At 34.0% G+C, this 15267-nt stretch overlaps 2 protein-coding genes and 1 pseudogene across 4 annotated transcripts; 2 read left to right on the forward strand and 1 right to left on the reverse strand.

Moving 5' to 3' along the window:
* Positions 1-1311: 1311 nt before the first annotated feature.
* LOC111905887 (5S ribosomal RNA) lies at positions 1312-1429 on the forward strand (annotated as a pseudogene).
* Positions 1430-7219: 5790 nt separating this feature from the next.
* Positions 7220-7933, forward strand: LOC122195339 (putative F-box protein At1g47790). Its single transcript, XM_042897160.1, has one exon. The coding sequence runs from the start codon at positions 7220-7222 to the stop codon at positions 7931-7933; it is 714 nt and encodes a 237-aa protein (XP_042753094.1).
* Positions 7934-12875: 4942 nt separating this feature from the next.
* On the reverse strand, positions 12876-14772 carry LOC111905835 (aspartic proteinase nepenthesin-1-like). Of its 3 annotated transcripts, XR_002855010.3 has the most exons (7): positions 14704-14772; positions 14484-14627; positions 14276-14358; positions 13984-14141; positions 13838-13906; positions 13642-13738; positions 12876-13530 (listed from the first exon to the last, which is right to left on the reverse strand). XR_002855010.3 is itself a non-coding variant. In XM_023901556.3 (6 exons), exons 2-5 carry the CDS (start codon positions 14527-14529, stop codon positions 13718-13720), a joined length of 294 nt encoding a protein of 97 aa, XP_023757324.1. In that variant the 5' UTR covers positions 14530-14627; positions 14704-14772; the 3' UTR covers positions 12877-13530; positions 13642-13717. The 3 variants fall into 3 exon arrangements, 1 of the variants encoding a protein (XP_023757324.1); XR_002855009.3 differs by having other exon boundaries at positions 12877-13530; positions 14276-14627; XM_023901556.3 differs by lacking the exon at positions 14276-14358 and having other exon boundaries at positions 12877-13530.
* Positions 14773-15267: the final 495 nt, after the last annotated feature.

The following is a 15267-nucleotide window of genomic DNA, read 5'->3' on the forward strand; positions in this document are numbered from 1 at the left end:
AGAAGAGAGAAAATAGCAAAAGAACTCGGCTGCTCTCGCATCCTATTTATAGGAGGCTGGAGCATCGGAGTACGTGGGGCGTACTGGTCCGAATGCGTCATGGCGTTCGTCATCCGAAGCCACTTGCTGCGAATGTCAACACTTCGGAGTACGCGGGGCGTACCTCGGATCAGACCGGTGACTCCTTCGGATAATGCTTCCGAATTAAAGATTAAAAATAAATAGAAATTATTTAATAAACTTCGGAAATTCATATCTTCTTCATACGAACTCCGTTTTCGATGTTCTTTATATCCACGCGAAGGTGAGACTACGCTCTACAACTTTTGTTTAGACTCCGTCGGCTAGTTTTGAATTTATTTTTATTATTTATTTTTAATAGGCCGCGACAGAAAAACTTCGTTATAAATTCATAACTTCTTCGTTTGACGTCCGTTCTCGCCTAACTTTTTATCGCTTCGATACCAACAACGAGACCTTCGATCCTCGTTTAGATTGTTTCGACTAAAAACCACTCGATCTCAAATCGAGTATTTCGGGCTGCACACTGCTAAGCCGAAACTTCGATAAATCATAACTTCCTCATACGAAGTCAGATTTGGACGTTCTTTTTATACACACTCACGGTTTAACGTATTCTACGACTTTCATTTAGATTGCTAAGGCTAAATACCGCTCTAACGTAAATTCACTTTTTACGTTGCGTTGTGTCGTGTCGGTTCTGTTGCGAAACTTCGACATGTCATAACTTCTTCGTTATAACTTGGATTTTGGCGTTCTTTATATGCACGGAAACCTTGTGACATATACTACAACTTGGTTAAGATTAATCCTTCTAGATAATCTTCCATCAAAAAGTCATTTTTGACGCCTATCGTCTCTAAATTGACTAGCCCTGATGTACGGGCGTTACAATTATGGGTTAGATCTGATCCCACATCGGCTGGGAAGGAGAACTAAGCATTCCTTATAAGGGGTGTGGATACCTTCCCTAACACAACGCGTTTTAAAGCCGTGAGGGCAGTAGATCCCATAAGAACTGTGCAGTTAAGCGTGCTCAAGCGGGAGTAGTACCAAGATGGGTGACCCCCTGGGAAGTCCTCGTGCCGAGTGGCCCAAAGCGGACAATATTGTGATACGTGCCAGAGGGGGATGTTACAAATGGTATCAGATCTAGGGCACGGGTCGATGTGTTCGACAGAGACGTCAAACCCTATAATGGGGGGTGAAAGTGGGTTAGATCTGATCCCACATCGGCTGGGAAGGAGAACTAAGCATTCCTGATAAGGGGTGTGGATACCTTCCCTAACACCACGCGTTTTAAATCCGTGAGGGCAGCAGATCCCATAAGAACTCTGCAGTTAAGCGTGCTCGGGCGAGAGTAGTACCAGGATGGGTGACCCCCTGGGAAGTCCTCGTGCCGAGTGGCCCAAAGCGGACAATATTGTGATACGTGCCAGAGGGGGATGTTACAGGCATCCTAGAATTGCCTGACAGCATGTATGATTGTATGGTATGTGGTATGATGGGCGAACTCACTAAGCTTTATGCTTACAGTTTCAGTTTTGGTTTCAGGTGCCTCTTCATCCAAGGGGAAGGAGCCAGTGCGCATCACACACACACATGATTTCCGCAATGAGATTTCTGGGATTGTACTCTGATTTATACTATTGTTCGATGTTTTAAATTTGAGATATGTTCATGATGATTTATGGATTGATATGATATTGAAAATATTTTCAGTAAACGATTTTATAAATTACTTAATTACAAACAAAATTTTTGGACTCGAAATTTGGGACGTTACAATCTTCATCTGTGATCATTGAAGACTTCTCATTCGAAGGAACAATAAATGAAGATTATTCTTTCAACATACAAATTTTCAACCCCAAAAGCAAGATGAAGCTGACTTGAAGATTATGTGACAGATTGCATTGAAGCTTCTTCAATCAATTTGTTGCTATTTATGTACCTGCTGAAGTAATCTAGAAGATTCGTTCTCTCTGTTATTCTCTCTAGAGATTCTCAAGCTGAAAGTGCAGTTTTTCAAGAATCTTTTCCAGAAGCCTCCACACCCAACGTGCGTTCAAAGTCAAATCTTGAAGAAAAGCCCATCCATTCAAGATGAAGCCATTTAGCTAGAAGATTCGGGTTTTCATCTTGAAGTTGTAAATAAATTGAAGATTAAAGTTTAAGCCAAGCTCCAAATGAAGATTGACAAGAAAAGCCGGCTACATTCTTAGGGAGATTTTTTGGGTCAGAGAAAAGAAAGCTATAAACCAAGGGGGAGATTGTTGGGTAAAAAATATGGTTTATACTTTACTTTTCTAGGCAACTATATTTTTCAGTCTAGGACCGTAAACAGACTGGTGTTTACGGATGTATGGGTGTTCACGGTCGTGAACGTGTTTTTGGACACTATATATAGACGTAAGGGTGAGGAGTCAAAAAGGGGGGCTAAGTGTGTGTAATTAAATGTGTTCTAGAGAGAGAAAGTGAGAGAGAAGAAGAGTGTGTATATGTGTGTGTGAATCTTGTGTTGGAACATCATTCTAATCATATAAACATTGAAGATTCATCAAGTTCATCATCTTCTTCTTATCCTTCTTCTTCATTTTGATCTTGCATCATCCAATTGATTGGGATTTCGCACCATCAATTGGATCTTAATGATACATCAAGCAAAATGTGGACTTTACAATCTTAACAATTCACCTTGACACTATTAAATTTATGTTGGGTTGATGATGAATGAGAACTTGGGTTTAATTGTGAACGGGTTTCCGACGGACGAGTTCAAAATCTCCAAAGGAGTGATTCAAGGAGATCCCTTATCTCCCTTTTTGTTCATCATAGCCATGGAGGGTCTTAACATTGCAATGGAGGAGGCTCGAAACAAAGGTTTATTCAAAGGTGACATAATTCACAATGAAGGTCCTACCATATCGCATCTCTTATATGCAGACGATGCACTGTTTATTGTAGGGTGGACTCGATCCAATCTGAAAAACCTTGCGTGAATTCTTAAATGTTTCCATGCATCCTCAGGGCTTATGGTAAAGTTTCATAAGTCTAAAGTCATTGGCATTGGGGATTCGGATGCTGAAACTGCTAACTAGGCGAATATTCTTGGTTGTGAGGCAAGCTCACTACCATTCAACTATCTAGGGGTTCCTTTTGGGCCTAACATGAATCTTGCAAAGCATTGAAACCTATTATCGATAAATTTCATTCTAAGTTATCCTCATGGAAATCCAAAAGACTCTCTTTTGGAGGTCGACTTACAATAATCACATCGGTCCTAGGCAACTTACCCACATACTTTCTCTCATGATTTAAAGCTCCCTTGGGTGTGGTGGAAGAAATTAAGAAAACAAGAAGACACTCAATCTCACCTAGGCACATACCACATGCATCATCTCGCTCTATAACTTTCCTTGACTACCACAATACCCAAGCCTTATATACTAGGACCGCAGATCCCCACAACCTATTCTTTTGCAACGCAAATCAAACAGATTGTTGATCCTCCCAACCGATACCCAGTTCTCACCCAATTAGGGTTCGAACCATCTCCAATGGCATATCAAATAGGCTACACTATAGACTAGTTCACCAGATATATCATACTTGACTATTGGCACGTACCCCGCATTGATCTTCCGGATAACGACCAAGTAGTCAAAGTATTCTGAATCTCAGATGGGAACCTCAGAAGCTTCCCAATATGACTGCCTCCAGTCACCTAAAATCTCATTCGGCTGCACAAAAATATATTTTGACGGTCCTAAAATGGCATTGACTCTTTATCCGGAGATAATGGACTATCGCACACTTCATTCTCTAAATCCTCAACCAACACCCCATCGCAAGAGTCGACATAGAAACAGGAGAACTCACTCTCCCAGTCGATTTGCGGCATAGACAACGAAGGTCGTCGTCCCGAGACACTTCCCCTGGTTACCTGGAACAGTAGCTAGAACACGCCTTACAATGCTCATTTGGGGCACATCCTTGTCCTCGACTGTCACAATCCCCATTGACGACTCCTTCCAGGCATATGAATAACTCAAAGCACTTATACAACAAAAATGCTTTTGGTGCTAGTATCATAATTATCTGGTACCCCTCAGGGTCTCCCTCTAATCTCTGAAATCAAAAGCTCACTCACCCTTCCTTCCAAAACGAAAAGCGGGAATAACATAATCCTTGTCATATAAATTTCCATCACAATCCATCAGCCAACCACTCAACCCAGACCGCAATCCTCCATAACGTATCATCTCCACTTTTTCTTTGAGTCTTGCGACTCCAACTGGCACCTCAGCAGTCAAACCCCTCGGGATCTACACTCAATTTTTCCTTACAAGGTATACTCCATTGAAGCTCAACTGACATGGCCCTCTAGCCTCACAATCTACCATATCCACTCTCAGTCTGAACAACCACAACCGGCTAAACGGTAAATATGGTAACATACTCTGTTGCGAGTCACGGTACTCGAACCATGTTATCTCCCCTCAACTTGCCACTTAGAACCTCCAAAATTCTCCTTGTTTCGAGTATGGGTCCTCTTCTTTCAGTAGTACGGGCCCAATACTACCTTCCACATATACCCATACTTTCCCCAAAGATCGTCCCATATTTCCTAAGTAGAGGCTCGACCTTCCAGATCTACCAATCCCATTCCACATGCTCGCTCCGCAATGAATACTCACCTCTAAGCAGCGTACTCCTCAGACTGCAATTACTCCCTAGGCTCTACTAGGTTCCCACACCTCTTTGCCATCAGCTACTGAGGAACTCCTCGTAATGTCCATTAGCTTTTTATCTAACTCGCATTGCACATGAGTTCCACAAAGCACAAAGCAAGCAACATTCAGGCATCGATCAACCTCCACCAGCTCATGAAACCACTCTAGCATACAACTTCGATCGCTCTATTCATAACACAAAAGGCATCACCGAACTCATGCAATCCTACCTCTCAACTCCTCGAAGATCTCTAATTATACATATGTAATACTACCAGTTCACATAATAGGCATAAAGGCATCTCTCCTAAGCAGACACACAAGCATGAAATTCTGAGCAAATCCCTAGCGCTAAATTAGCATGCAGTTCTATCAGGTCATAATAACAACACATAATCAAGTAAGAGTATTTTGGGAAATGACCGCTCAGGCTCTGGATGATTATAGACACTGCTTCATCTCGTTTCCTCTTAAAATCGTTTCCTCGTTTAGAAAATCATTTTTTTTTGAAAAAATTATCAAATCCTCAGTTTGAGTCCAGACATACCCAATGGTACATCTGAATCCCTCAAACCAAGGCTCTAATACCAACTTGTAACACTCTAAATTCTCAAATAAAATTTTCATTTTTAAATCCACACAAAACACAGTTTAATATTTCTCAAACCCAATTGTCTAGTTGGGAACTCCAACTCGTCCAGTTGGGAACTCCAACTCGTCGAGTTGATCCTAAACAACGCGGCCATCTAAATCTCTACTCGACGAGTTGAGGTCCTCCAACTCGTCGAGTTGCCCTATCAATATGGACATAAAACAATTTAATTTATACTTGGGAGTCGGAATGTTACAGTGGTTGTCTAGTGTTTTCTGACACGAGTGTGGCGTCGGCCCAGTAGGTTCCGGCCAAATAGTTGTGGTGTACCTATGTTTTCCGGTAATATATGGGAGGGACGAGGGTGACAGTGAGGTGCTTAGAGGGTGAGGGATATGGAGGTTGGGGCCCACATATATTATTCAACAATTTTTTAGTAAGTTAATAATAATAAAAGCATTTAAAATAAAAAGGGTATAAATGCCATCCCATTTCAGCCCATTAATCCATTTGGCATGCCACCTCAGCAGGTTACCTGTTGAAAAGGTAAAATAGGGGTAAATTGATTACAATAGTCGGTTTCTTGTCTTTTTTTTATTAATGAAGCTAGTTGTAAAACTCATGTATTACATTAGTTAATTTAAAAAAAAATTAAATATAAAAGTCTAAATATTTGAAAGTTTAAATTTATAAGAAAATAAGAAAAATAATAAATTATTATAATGAAATATTTTTTTATCTTTTAAATTTAAGCAAATAATTTAAAGAAAAAAACAAAAAAAAAAACAAAAAAAAAAACAAAACAAAACTAATGAACGTTAATTTTAGAAAATTTGAAATTAAAAAGTAAAAAAAATAAGTTTATTAATGAAATTGATATATCTTTATTACTATATTACAATTATTACATTAAACTATTACGTAAAATTTAATAAAATAGAAAAACTCATAAAATGACATGTGAAAAAAAAATTAATATAAAATAATCACAAAATAACATTCGGCAAATTGAATGAGAATGTGAAGAAAAAAAAAATTATTTATTAGAGTAGATTTATTAAAGTAGATTTAATTTAATTTAGAATTAGAAAATAAACTGTACCAAAATTTTAGTATTTTTCAATGGATTTTCCTTTAGTTATAATCTAATTTAAAAATAATATTATCTATTTTTAAATATATTAATTATCTTATTTAAGTATTAGATTTTATAAAGATACATACATATTGTAATTTGAAGTTTTAGAACTCATATATATAGCCGGCCTTTGTTCCTCTTCGTCATCATCGACGCAAGCTACAACATACCATCGTCGGCCTCTGTTCATCGATATCGTCACAAAGCCTAAAACGTTTTTGAGAAAACGAGGGTTTTGTTGGCCGTCAGCATCGCTACTCCATCAGCTCCTCTTTCTTGATTAATTCCTACTGCTCGGTCTATGTAAGTCTCTTTTCCTCTTTTCTGGTCCACTGGATAGCATGTAATATATGATAGACACCAAAAGGTTTCTTCTATGATCTACATGATTTATTAATGTAAGAATAAATACTATTCCTCTTTCTCTTTTCACTAACTATCTATCGTATACTCGATTTTAGGAACTATTATATTGCTTTCTTTCGCATGATTAATATTTAAATGCCTAGTAAATCACACAAATTAATTGTGTCCTCCATGTTATGTTCTGGGATGTTTAAGTGCAGACATTCCCGACTTATATATATATATATATATATATATATATATATATATATATATATATATATATATATATATATATATATATATATATATATATATATATATATATATATATATGAGGTTTAAAGCGGAAATACAAAAAAGAAAGTATCTTGAGCATCAGTCGATATGGAGAAGCTCCCGGGCGGCGTTTTATCAAATATACTCATCCGCTTATTAGCGAAACAGCTTACTCAAATGAGACTCGTGTGTAAAACTTGGAATGCTCTCTTGTCTGAATCCTCCTTTATAAAATCTCACCTCCATCATTCAATCCATAACAACAACAACAACAACAACAACAAGGATGATGAGATTCTTTTGTTCTTTGAGAAGGCGATTATTGACTATTTTTCTAGTACAGGTCCATTAACAGCACGCTCCTGTGGTTCTCCCCGTCTGGAAGTCAGTAATTTCATGAAACTTGAACTCCCAATTGATCCCCAACATGAAAAGCAAAAGCCTATGATCAATGTGGTTGGGTCTGTGAATGGCTTAATATGCTTTTCTTACGTATCAAAACATGGTTATTTCATTCGCATTTGGAATCCTTCTCTCTCGGCATCGTTAACTCTCCCGCGTTCTTCTTTGTCGGACCAAACCCATCACCCGTATTTTGATCCGAAAACTGATGATTACAAAGTTGTTGAGGTGAGTTCATCTTTTTTCTTCCTAGAACCAGCCGCCAGGGAAACACAACCACATCCACAAGTTGATGTGTATAGCATGAGAAAGGGTTCCTGGGAGTCAGCATCCCAAAGGATTCCTTCCCACATCAAAATGTTTTTGTATCGAGACGATGTTTGTGTGGATGGGCGTATTCATTTGGCTTTGTGTTACTGATTTGGAGGGGAACCCACGAACAATAGTGACATTTGATTTGGGTGCAATGACATTGGGTGATGAGATACCTCCTCCTGATTCTGTAATAGATTGTGGTAGGTGGTGCATGTCTGACTTGGGAGTTTTGGGTGGAAAGCTTTGTGTGATGTCACGTTGCGTTAAACATTATGAATGTAACGTGTGGGTGAGGGATGATAGGGATTCATGGGTGAAACATCACTTATATATGCAGAAAAGTTTTACCTTGTTTAACATTTTGACATATTTTTTTTTTCCTAAACCAAGTTGGTGGCATTTATAGTTTCAATCTCTACTGCTCTTTCCCACAAGAATTATATAATAAGCGTCTAACCTTATTAATGTAAATTAGTTATGATGGCTATTCAAGGAATTAATTTGTTTCATTTTCTTCTATACCTATATATAATGTCTGATGATAAAAATTTAACTTACTGTTTTTAACAATACTAATGTATGACTATTGCAATCTCGGTTAAGTACCAATTTAGATAGATGATAAAAACCCTACTTTGTCAAAACACTAAAAGGTTTGTAGATTATATTATATTGTTTAACTCCTGAACCACAAAGGTTGAGATGGATCCATCTATTATTCATTATAGAAAAGGCAGCCAAAAAAGGACTCTTGTAATTGTCAAAAAATGAAGTCAAAATTATGTACACAAACTACTGATAACAGCTAAAAATGGGTCCTAATTCTTGCTTTTAGAGGGCACAAACTAGAAGTATGTTACCAAAATCCAAATGATACAAGCAACACTTCCTTGTTCACGTGTAGCAAGTATTCAATTACATTATGCAAACAGCTACCTAGCTGCACAAAACAAAATCTCACACGGGAACAGTATGAGAGAAAGAACATATATATATATATATATATATATATATATATATATATATATATATATATATATATATATATATATATATATATATATATATATATATATATATATATATATATATATATATATATATATATATATATATAGGGGAGAGTTCAATTGAGAAAAAAAAAGGTTGAGAATGGGGGAATCATTCTCAGCCAATCATTTATTTTTGCCGCAAAATCCTCCATTGTACCGGAGGAAATGGGTAACGAATGCACATGTGTTTTCCAACATAACATATTTCCTTAAACTATCCTAATCATTACCTTAATATATAAAAAAAACATAGTTTTTTTCGTTTTTTTTTTTAATTTTTATAAGCTATTTTTATCAAAAAATGATTTTAAATATACCAAAATTCATGATTTTTATTCTCTACAAATAGACATCCATATTGATATAGTTTTAAGATAATATATATATATATATATATATATATATATATATATATATATATATATATATATATATATATATATATTTTATATTTTCAGCTATCGTTATTCATAAGTGAATAAAAATGAATCAGGTTTTTACTACAATACATTCGTTATTCAGTTATGAATAAAAACTATAATTAATTTTTTTTTACAATTTAAATATCATTCATATATGAATATAGCATATAATAAACATAATATATTCATATTTAAATATTAGACGATGCATTCACTTATGAATATTACATAGTATATTCACTTATGAATATTAGATGGTATATTCACTTATGAATATTAGATAATATTTTCATATCTGAATATTACATAGTATTACATGGTATATCACATGTGAATATTACATAGTATATTCATTTGTGAATATTATATGATATATTCACTTATGAATATTACACGGTATATTCACATATGAATATTACAAGGTATTTTCACAAATATATATAATTTTTATATGTTATTCACATATGAATAAAATACAGACTTGCATATTTGTTTTTTTGTTTTAATAATCATATACTGAGAAAACATATTCATATATGAATATAACGTGGTAATTTAGTTAATGCATTTCATCAAACAGTTGGAGTGCATACAATTTAACTATTTTTAAAAATGTTAAAAACATGATATTTTGACCATTTAAATCTTACAAAAGAGTTGATTGATAGAGAATTATATGAAATCTTTCAAAAAAAAAACGATTTGATATTTTTCTAACCTCAATTTTCAAGTTTTATTTGATAATCGATGTTGAATGAATGATATGAAGTAGATTTTTGTTGATTATCGATGATGTTGATCTAATAACGTTGGGAGTATAATTAATCATAGATGTTGAAGATCTGATCGTATTCAAGAACAATTGAAGGTTGAATTAAAAGAACCAAAAACGAATTTTTGTTGTTAACTGTTGAATCGTGTTGATTATTGACGAAGATCGATGATTGATTAACACTGGATGATGTTGATGATGGTTTAATTGAAGAAATCTGAATGATTGTTGAAAGTTAAAGAAGAAATTTGGATGATGAACGATGAATGGGTTTGAACTATAGATACGTATTGGAGATTGAAAGTTGTTCTCATATTTACAAGTTTGCCACCGTGTCTTTTTATGCTTGAATAAAATGAGGCTGAGAATGATTCCTCCATTCTCAACCTTTTTTATTTTCTCAATTGAACCCACCTCTCTCTCTCTCTCTCTCTCTCTCTCTCTCTCTCTCTCTATATATATATATATATATATATATATATATATATATATATATATATATATATATATATATGAAATTTCATTTGTCAAGCGATCAACTTATTCAGGATTCAACCTGCTATAAATTAACCATTTAAAAGATGATTTAGTAAACAATAATTATTAAATTAAAAGAGAAGTTAGAAACTACCTGATTAGTAGTTATGTGCTCCTAAAAAGATTATGAGTACCTTAATTGCCTTCCTTAGAAGAGACAATGAATGATTCTTAGAAATTAAAAACACCAAGGTCAATTATACTCCATAACTGTCTACATCAGATCAGAAATTAGAGGCTTATAATCAACGAAATAGATATACAATACTGCGATAATACAACATAAACCCCACTCCACCCAATCTTGATTCCAGAAAAGAACAAGGTCATATGATTTTGTTAGTATGATTTGATGAAGCTTCCCATAAAATAAATGCACTTGTTACATCCTTCATTATTTGGTTCGATAAACAAACCAATGAAAGTAAGTGTGTTGCTATTTTTATCAGGGTAAATGCTCAAAATAGCAACATATTTGTCTTATCAAAACATTACACACACAAACATACATTACTTTTAAAAGGCTATTCAATTTAGCATTGTACTTTCAAAATATGATGCTTTAATAAGAAAAAAAAATTTAGAATTAAAAAAAAAAAAAAGGAATGAAGTTGAATCTTTTGTATAAAAAAAATGCCATATTGGTCATTTTCCAGCAACTTTGGGCAAATTTTAACATATTTTGACAACAGCTTTTTGAAAAATGTCCTCGCCACAATTTAATAATTTCGACGCCATACCATGGTTTCAGAATAAACATAAAAACAGTATCAAAAATTATCATTTGACACCATTTTTCAACAAAAAATGACTATATGTCACATGCATACATAGTCAACTATACACACATTCATTCTGTTAAGGATAAAAAAAAAAGCAATTCAAAAACCAAAAAGAAAAATAGAAATATTATACACATATACATTACAGAAACTACCCTTTTAATGCAAAAAATGACAGAAATTACTGTTTAAAATGCAGAAAATTACAAAAATTACCCATTAAATGCAGAAACTTACATAAATTATCATTTTAATGAAGAAAATTTCTTTTACAAAAATTACCCTTTAAATATAAAATAACAGAAATAACCTTTCAAATGAAGAAATACCATAAATTATAACCCTACAAATGCAGAAAATGACAACAATAACCCTTTAAATGCAAAAAATGACTGGATTCAACTTTGACAATCGATGATTTTAACCATAACATGTTTTTGACCTTTTACAAGTTTTAGTCATATAAGAGAGCAAATAGATTGCAAATTCTCAAATCAAAGTGGTCCAATTTTCATTGCCAACTTATTCCCATATATATAGCCTGCCCTAAGTTGAAGGAAAAAAGTTAAATGTATTTTGACTACCAGTAAGTAGTACATAACAACATCTAAAATAGGAATGAGTTATCAACATTAAAATTCAAGGAAATAAGTTTAATGTAACAATATACTCCACAAATTCATACAGGTATGCATAACATCTCATATAAACCAGAAGTTGAAGGGCATTTAACAAATGGTCAAAATAGATTTTATTTTCACCCGGTACACTAAAATTTGATTCTTGGTCAGCTCTCATTTACTCTATTAATTATCTCATTTTCTTTATAATTCCTTAAATTATTACATTTGGGACAAGTCATCATAAACGACAACATGGGTTCAAGATTTGGCGACGATGCACCAAGTCATTCATAAAAAAATGACATACAATAAGGATGGAACAAGATTTAAAACTGTAAAATGTCTTTTCTATCCTTTTTATCTGTTAAATCTATTAGACCACTGAATAAGTTATTCTCATATGGGACAAATAAAGAAAGTGAATCATACATAATGGAATATAACGAAAGTGGAGGAGCTTCCAAATTTGTGTTTGTCGTCTGCAGGTTTTGTGTAATTCTTTTTTTATTACAACTTGGTGAAATTGTATACTTTTATGGCTTTGTTAAAATGCATTTTGGCATGCTATCAGCTGGCATTAAAAGATGAACTAAATGGATAGAGGTAACTTTTTTTTGCTCAATAATTAAAACTATTAAAAAAATTTAATATCTTGATTGCATATGACCGGCATTAATTTTTAAGTATGTAAATTACATGCTTAAACTTGCATATTGACAAAAAATCCATAACTGCAGTTAATAAGTATATGTGATGCTTTTGGAATTCATCAGTCTGCTTCTAAGCAATTCGTTTTGACATTTACAAATCCAAAATTTGGGGGTTTGGCTTTTGATTCAATAAACTTAATCCAATTTTATTGGTATATTATAAATTGTAACTGCTGTTGTGAGCCTGAAATTGAAATGAATGCTTTGGTTTATTGTTTTTGTTTTCATAGAAAACATAAATGTAGAAATTTCCAGTCTGATGCAATCAGCAATCTAATGATTTTTAAAAAACATTTCCTAGTTTAAGAGATAATAGTTACCATATAAGATATCACAATAAATTTGAAACGAATTCGGATAAGAAAAAAAAATAATAAACATATAAGATTTCAATAAATATGAAATATAATTACAAAAATAGATAAAATCATACGTAATTTAAGATAATAATCACCATATAAGATATCAATAAATTTGAAAAGAAGTGATAAGAAAAAAATATAATAAACATATAAGATTTCAATAAATATGAAAAATTAATAAACCATTGTCTTATTTAAAAAAAGATGATAAGGGTATTTTGATCTTTTTGCAAAAATAGGAGTTAATTGAATTTTAAAACCAATGTCAACATTTTCATTGAATTTTGTCTCATTTATAAAATGCCACAAGAAGAAAAAAAAAATAAGTCTATACAATAAGTAGAGTCTTGAGGGTAAAATTGTCAATTACTATATTTTAACTAACCTCCAAGAATTGACACACCATTCTGGACTGTTTGAAAGCCAATACACCATGGTGTACCTTCATCATAACCACATGTGAAAAAAGTCAAACTTTTTGTTAACCAATCTTTAACCCACTCATAAATTTGTAAAAGAAGTGTAAATTTTGAGACAATTAAAGAACACTCACAACAGGATCCCCATGTACAAGGTAGTTTTTAGGTTTAAGAATCATGGAAGCACCACCAACAAACTTTAAGGAAACCTCAGGAAAAATCCCATTTATGCTGTTTATAAGTAAAAAAAAAAAGTTCAGTTAAATGTTCTTGAAATGAAATGAAAAGATCAAAAGGTCAAAAAGGATAAAACAGACATTTTGGAGGTACCTTGGTGTAACTAAATAACTTCCCCTTTGAGATGACAGGTGTTGTTAATTGTGAAACAGCAACAGTTATCTTCAATCAAGACGAAAAAAAAACACAAAATTCAAATGCTTTTTTTAGAGAAATTTTAAGAAAAAGTTAAAGCTTACAGAATTAACAAAAGGGTCAAAAGCTTCTGCAACAAGGTATGTCAAAGTTGTTCCTGTATCAACAATGGTTCCTTGGTTATCTGATGTGGCGAAAGCTGTTGGGTCAATGGTCAACACCGTTGACCGAAATACATTGTAGATCAAGATTGTAATGAGGCCTGAAAGATCAAGATAATATAAGATTACAAGATAAGAAATTAACAATTACACTTCTGTTGTGGTTTCTGTTGTATAATCAAAATAAAAGTTGCAAAATTTGATATTTCCTAAAATACCCTTCAATAATACGTACTGTGATGGGACAAGGGGACTATAAACCATAGTCAGGGCCAAAATATCACCAAGAACAAGCTTTCCACCACCCATTCCATATCCCTTTAAGCAATGTGAAAAGAATTGTGGAGTAATTCCTCTTGAAGACAATTGTGATACAATAGAAAGACCATTTTGCCCAAATCCAAAAATTCCATCGTTTGCTTTATCTGGTTTAGTCAAGCTACCTGATTGATAGGTGCTACACCTATTGCCAAACACCATTTGGCACATATAGAATCATTAGGTCGTGCATTTCTGGCAGATCAGGAAAGCTTGTTGCAGAAAAGATTAAAGTGGAGATAGCTTCGTGGCATTCCTCAGGGCATTCCCTACAGGTGATTGATAATTAATTTAAATTAAAATATCAAATGAAACTTTGAATTTCTAAAAAAGTAAATCTTTTACCTCTGTTCAGCCATGACTGAGAGATAATTTATAACATGATGACAGATTCTGCCCAGCATATAATTGTCCGATAAAACCAGGACGTTTTCTCCAAACCCGGGCTTTACGCGGGCAGAGTCTTGGCTCGGAAACTTTACTTCTCGGGATTCTCGAGGCTTCGGGACTTGCTTTAGGTCTCGTGAATGATATCGGGGCTTCGGGGGTAAATCTTGCACGTAAAACGAGGTAAAACGGGAGAGAGAGGGAGAAAGAGGAAGAAATGAGCAACCAGATTCGGCAGCCCATGACTTCTATTTATAGGGGCTGAAACCCCGATTTACGTTGGACGTAAATACTGATTACGATGGGCGTAATGCCTCTACAAGCAGTACGTTGGACGTACTCTTCAGATCGGACCGAATGTGTCATGACTTACGGACTCATGCACTCGAGTATTGGGTCAGGTCGATGTGGCTCATTCTGTGACATCCCCAAAATCTCGGCCAGAAAAGACCGATTTTCATTTATGCTTTTAAATATTTTCAGAGTAAATCCTTTTGATTTGAAAGAGTTGCGGAATTTGTT

The sequence above is a fragment of the Lactuca sativa genome, chromosome 8, assembly GCF_002870075.4.
Source record: "Lactuca sativa cultivar Salinas chromosome 8, Lsat_Salinas_v11, whole genome shotgun sequence".
In the NCBI taxonomy this organism is placed as follows: Eukaryota; Viridiplantae; Streptophyta; class Magnoliopsida; order Asterales; family Asteraceae; genus Lactuca; species Lactuca sativa.

Coding starts and splice junctions, on each gene's coding strand:
- LOC122195339 (XM_042897160.1), top strand. CDS start 7,220: ATGGAGAAGCTCCCGGGCGGCGTTTTATCAAATATACTCATCCGCTTA.
- LOC111905835 (XM_023901556.3), bottom strand. CDS start 14,529: ATGTGCCAAATGGTGTTTGGCAATAGGTGTAGCACCTATCAATCAG. Junction 14,142..14,483: donor GTGTAGCACCTATCAATCAG/GTAGCTTGACTA, acceptor TTGATCTTTCAG/GCCTCATTACAATCTTGATC. Junction 13,907..13,983: donor TTGACCCTTTTGTTAATTCT/GTAAGCTTTAAC, acceptor TCTTGATTGAAG/ATAACTGTTGCTGTTTCACA.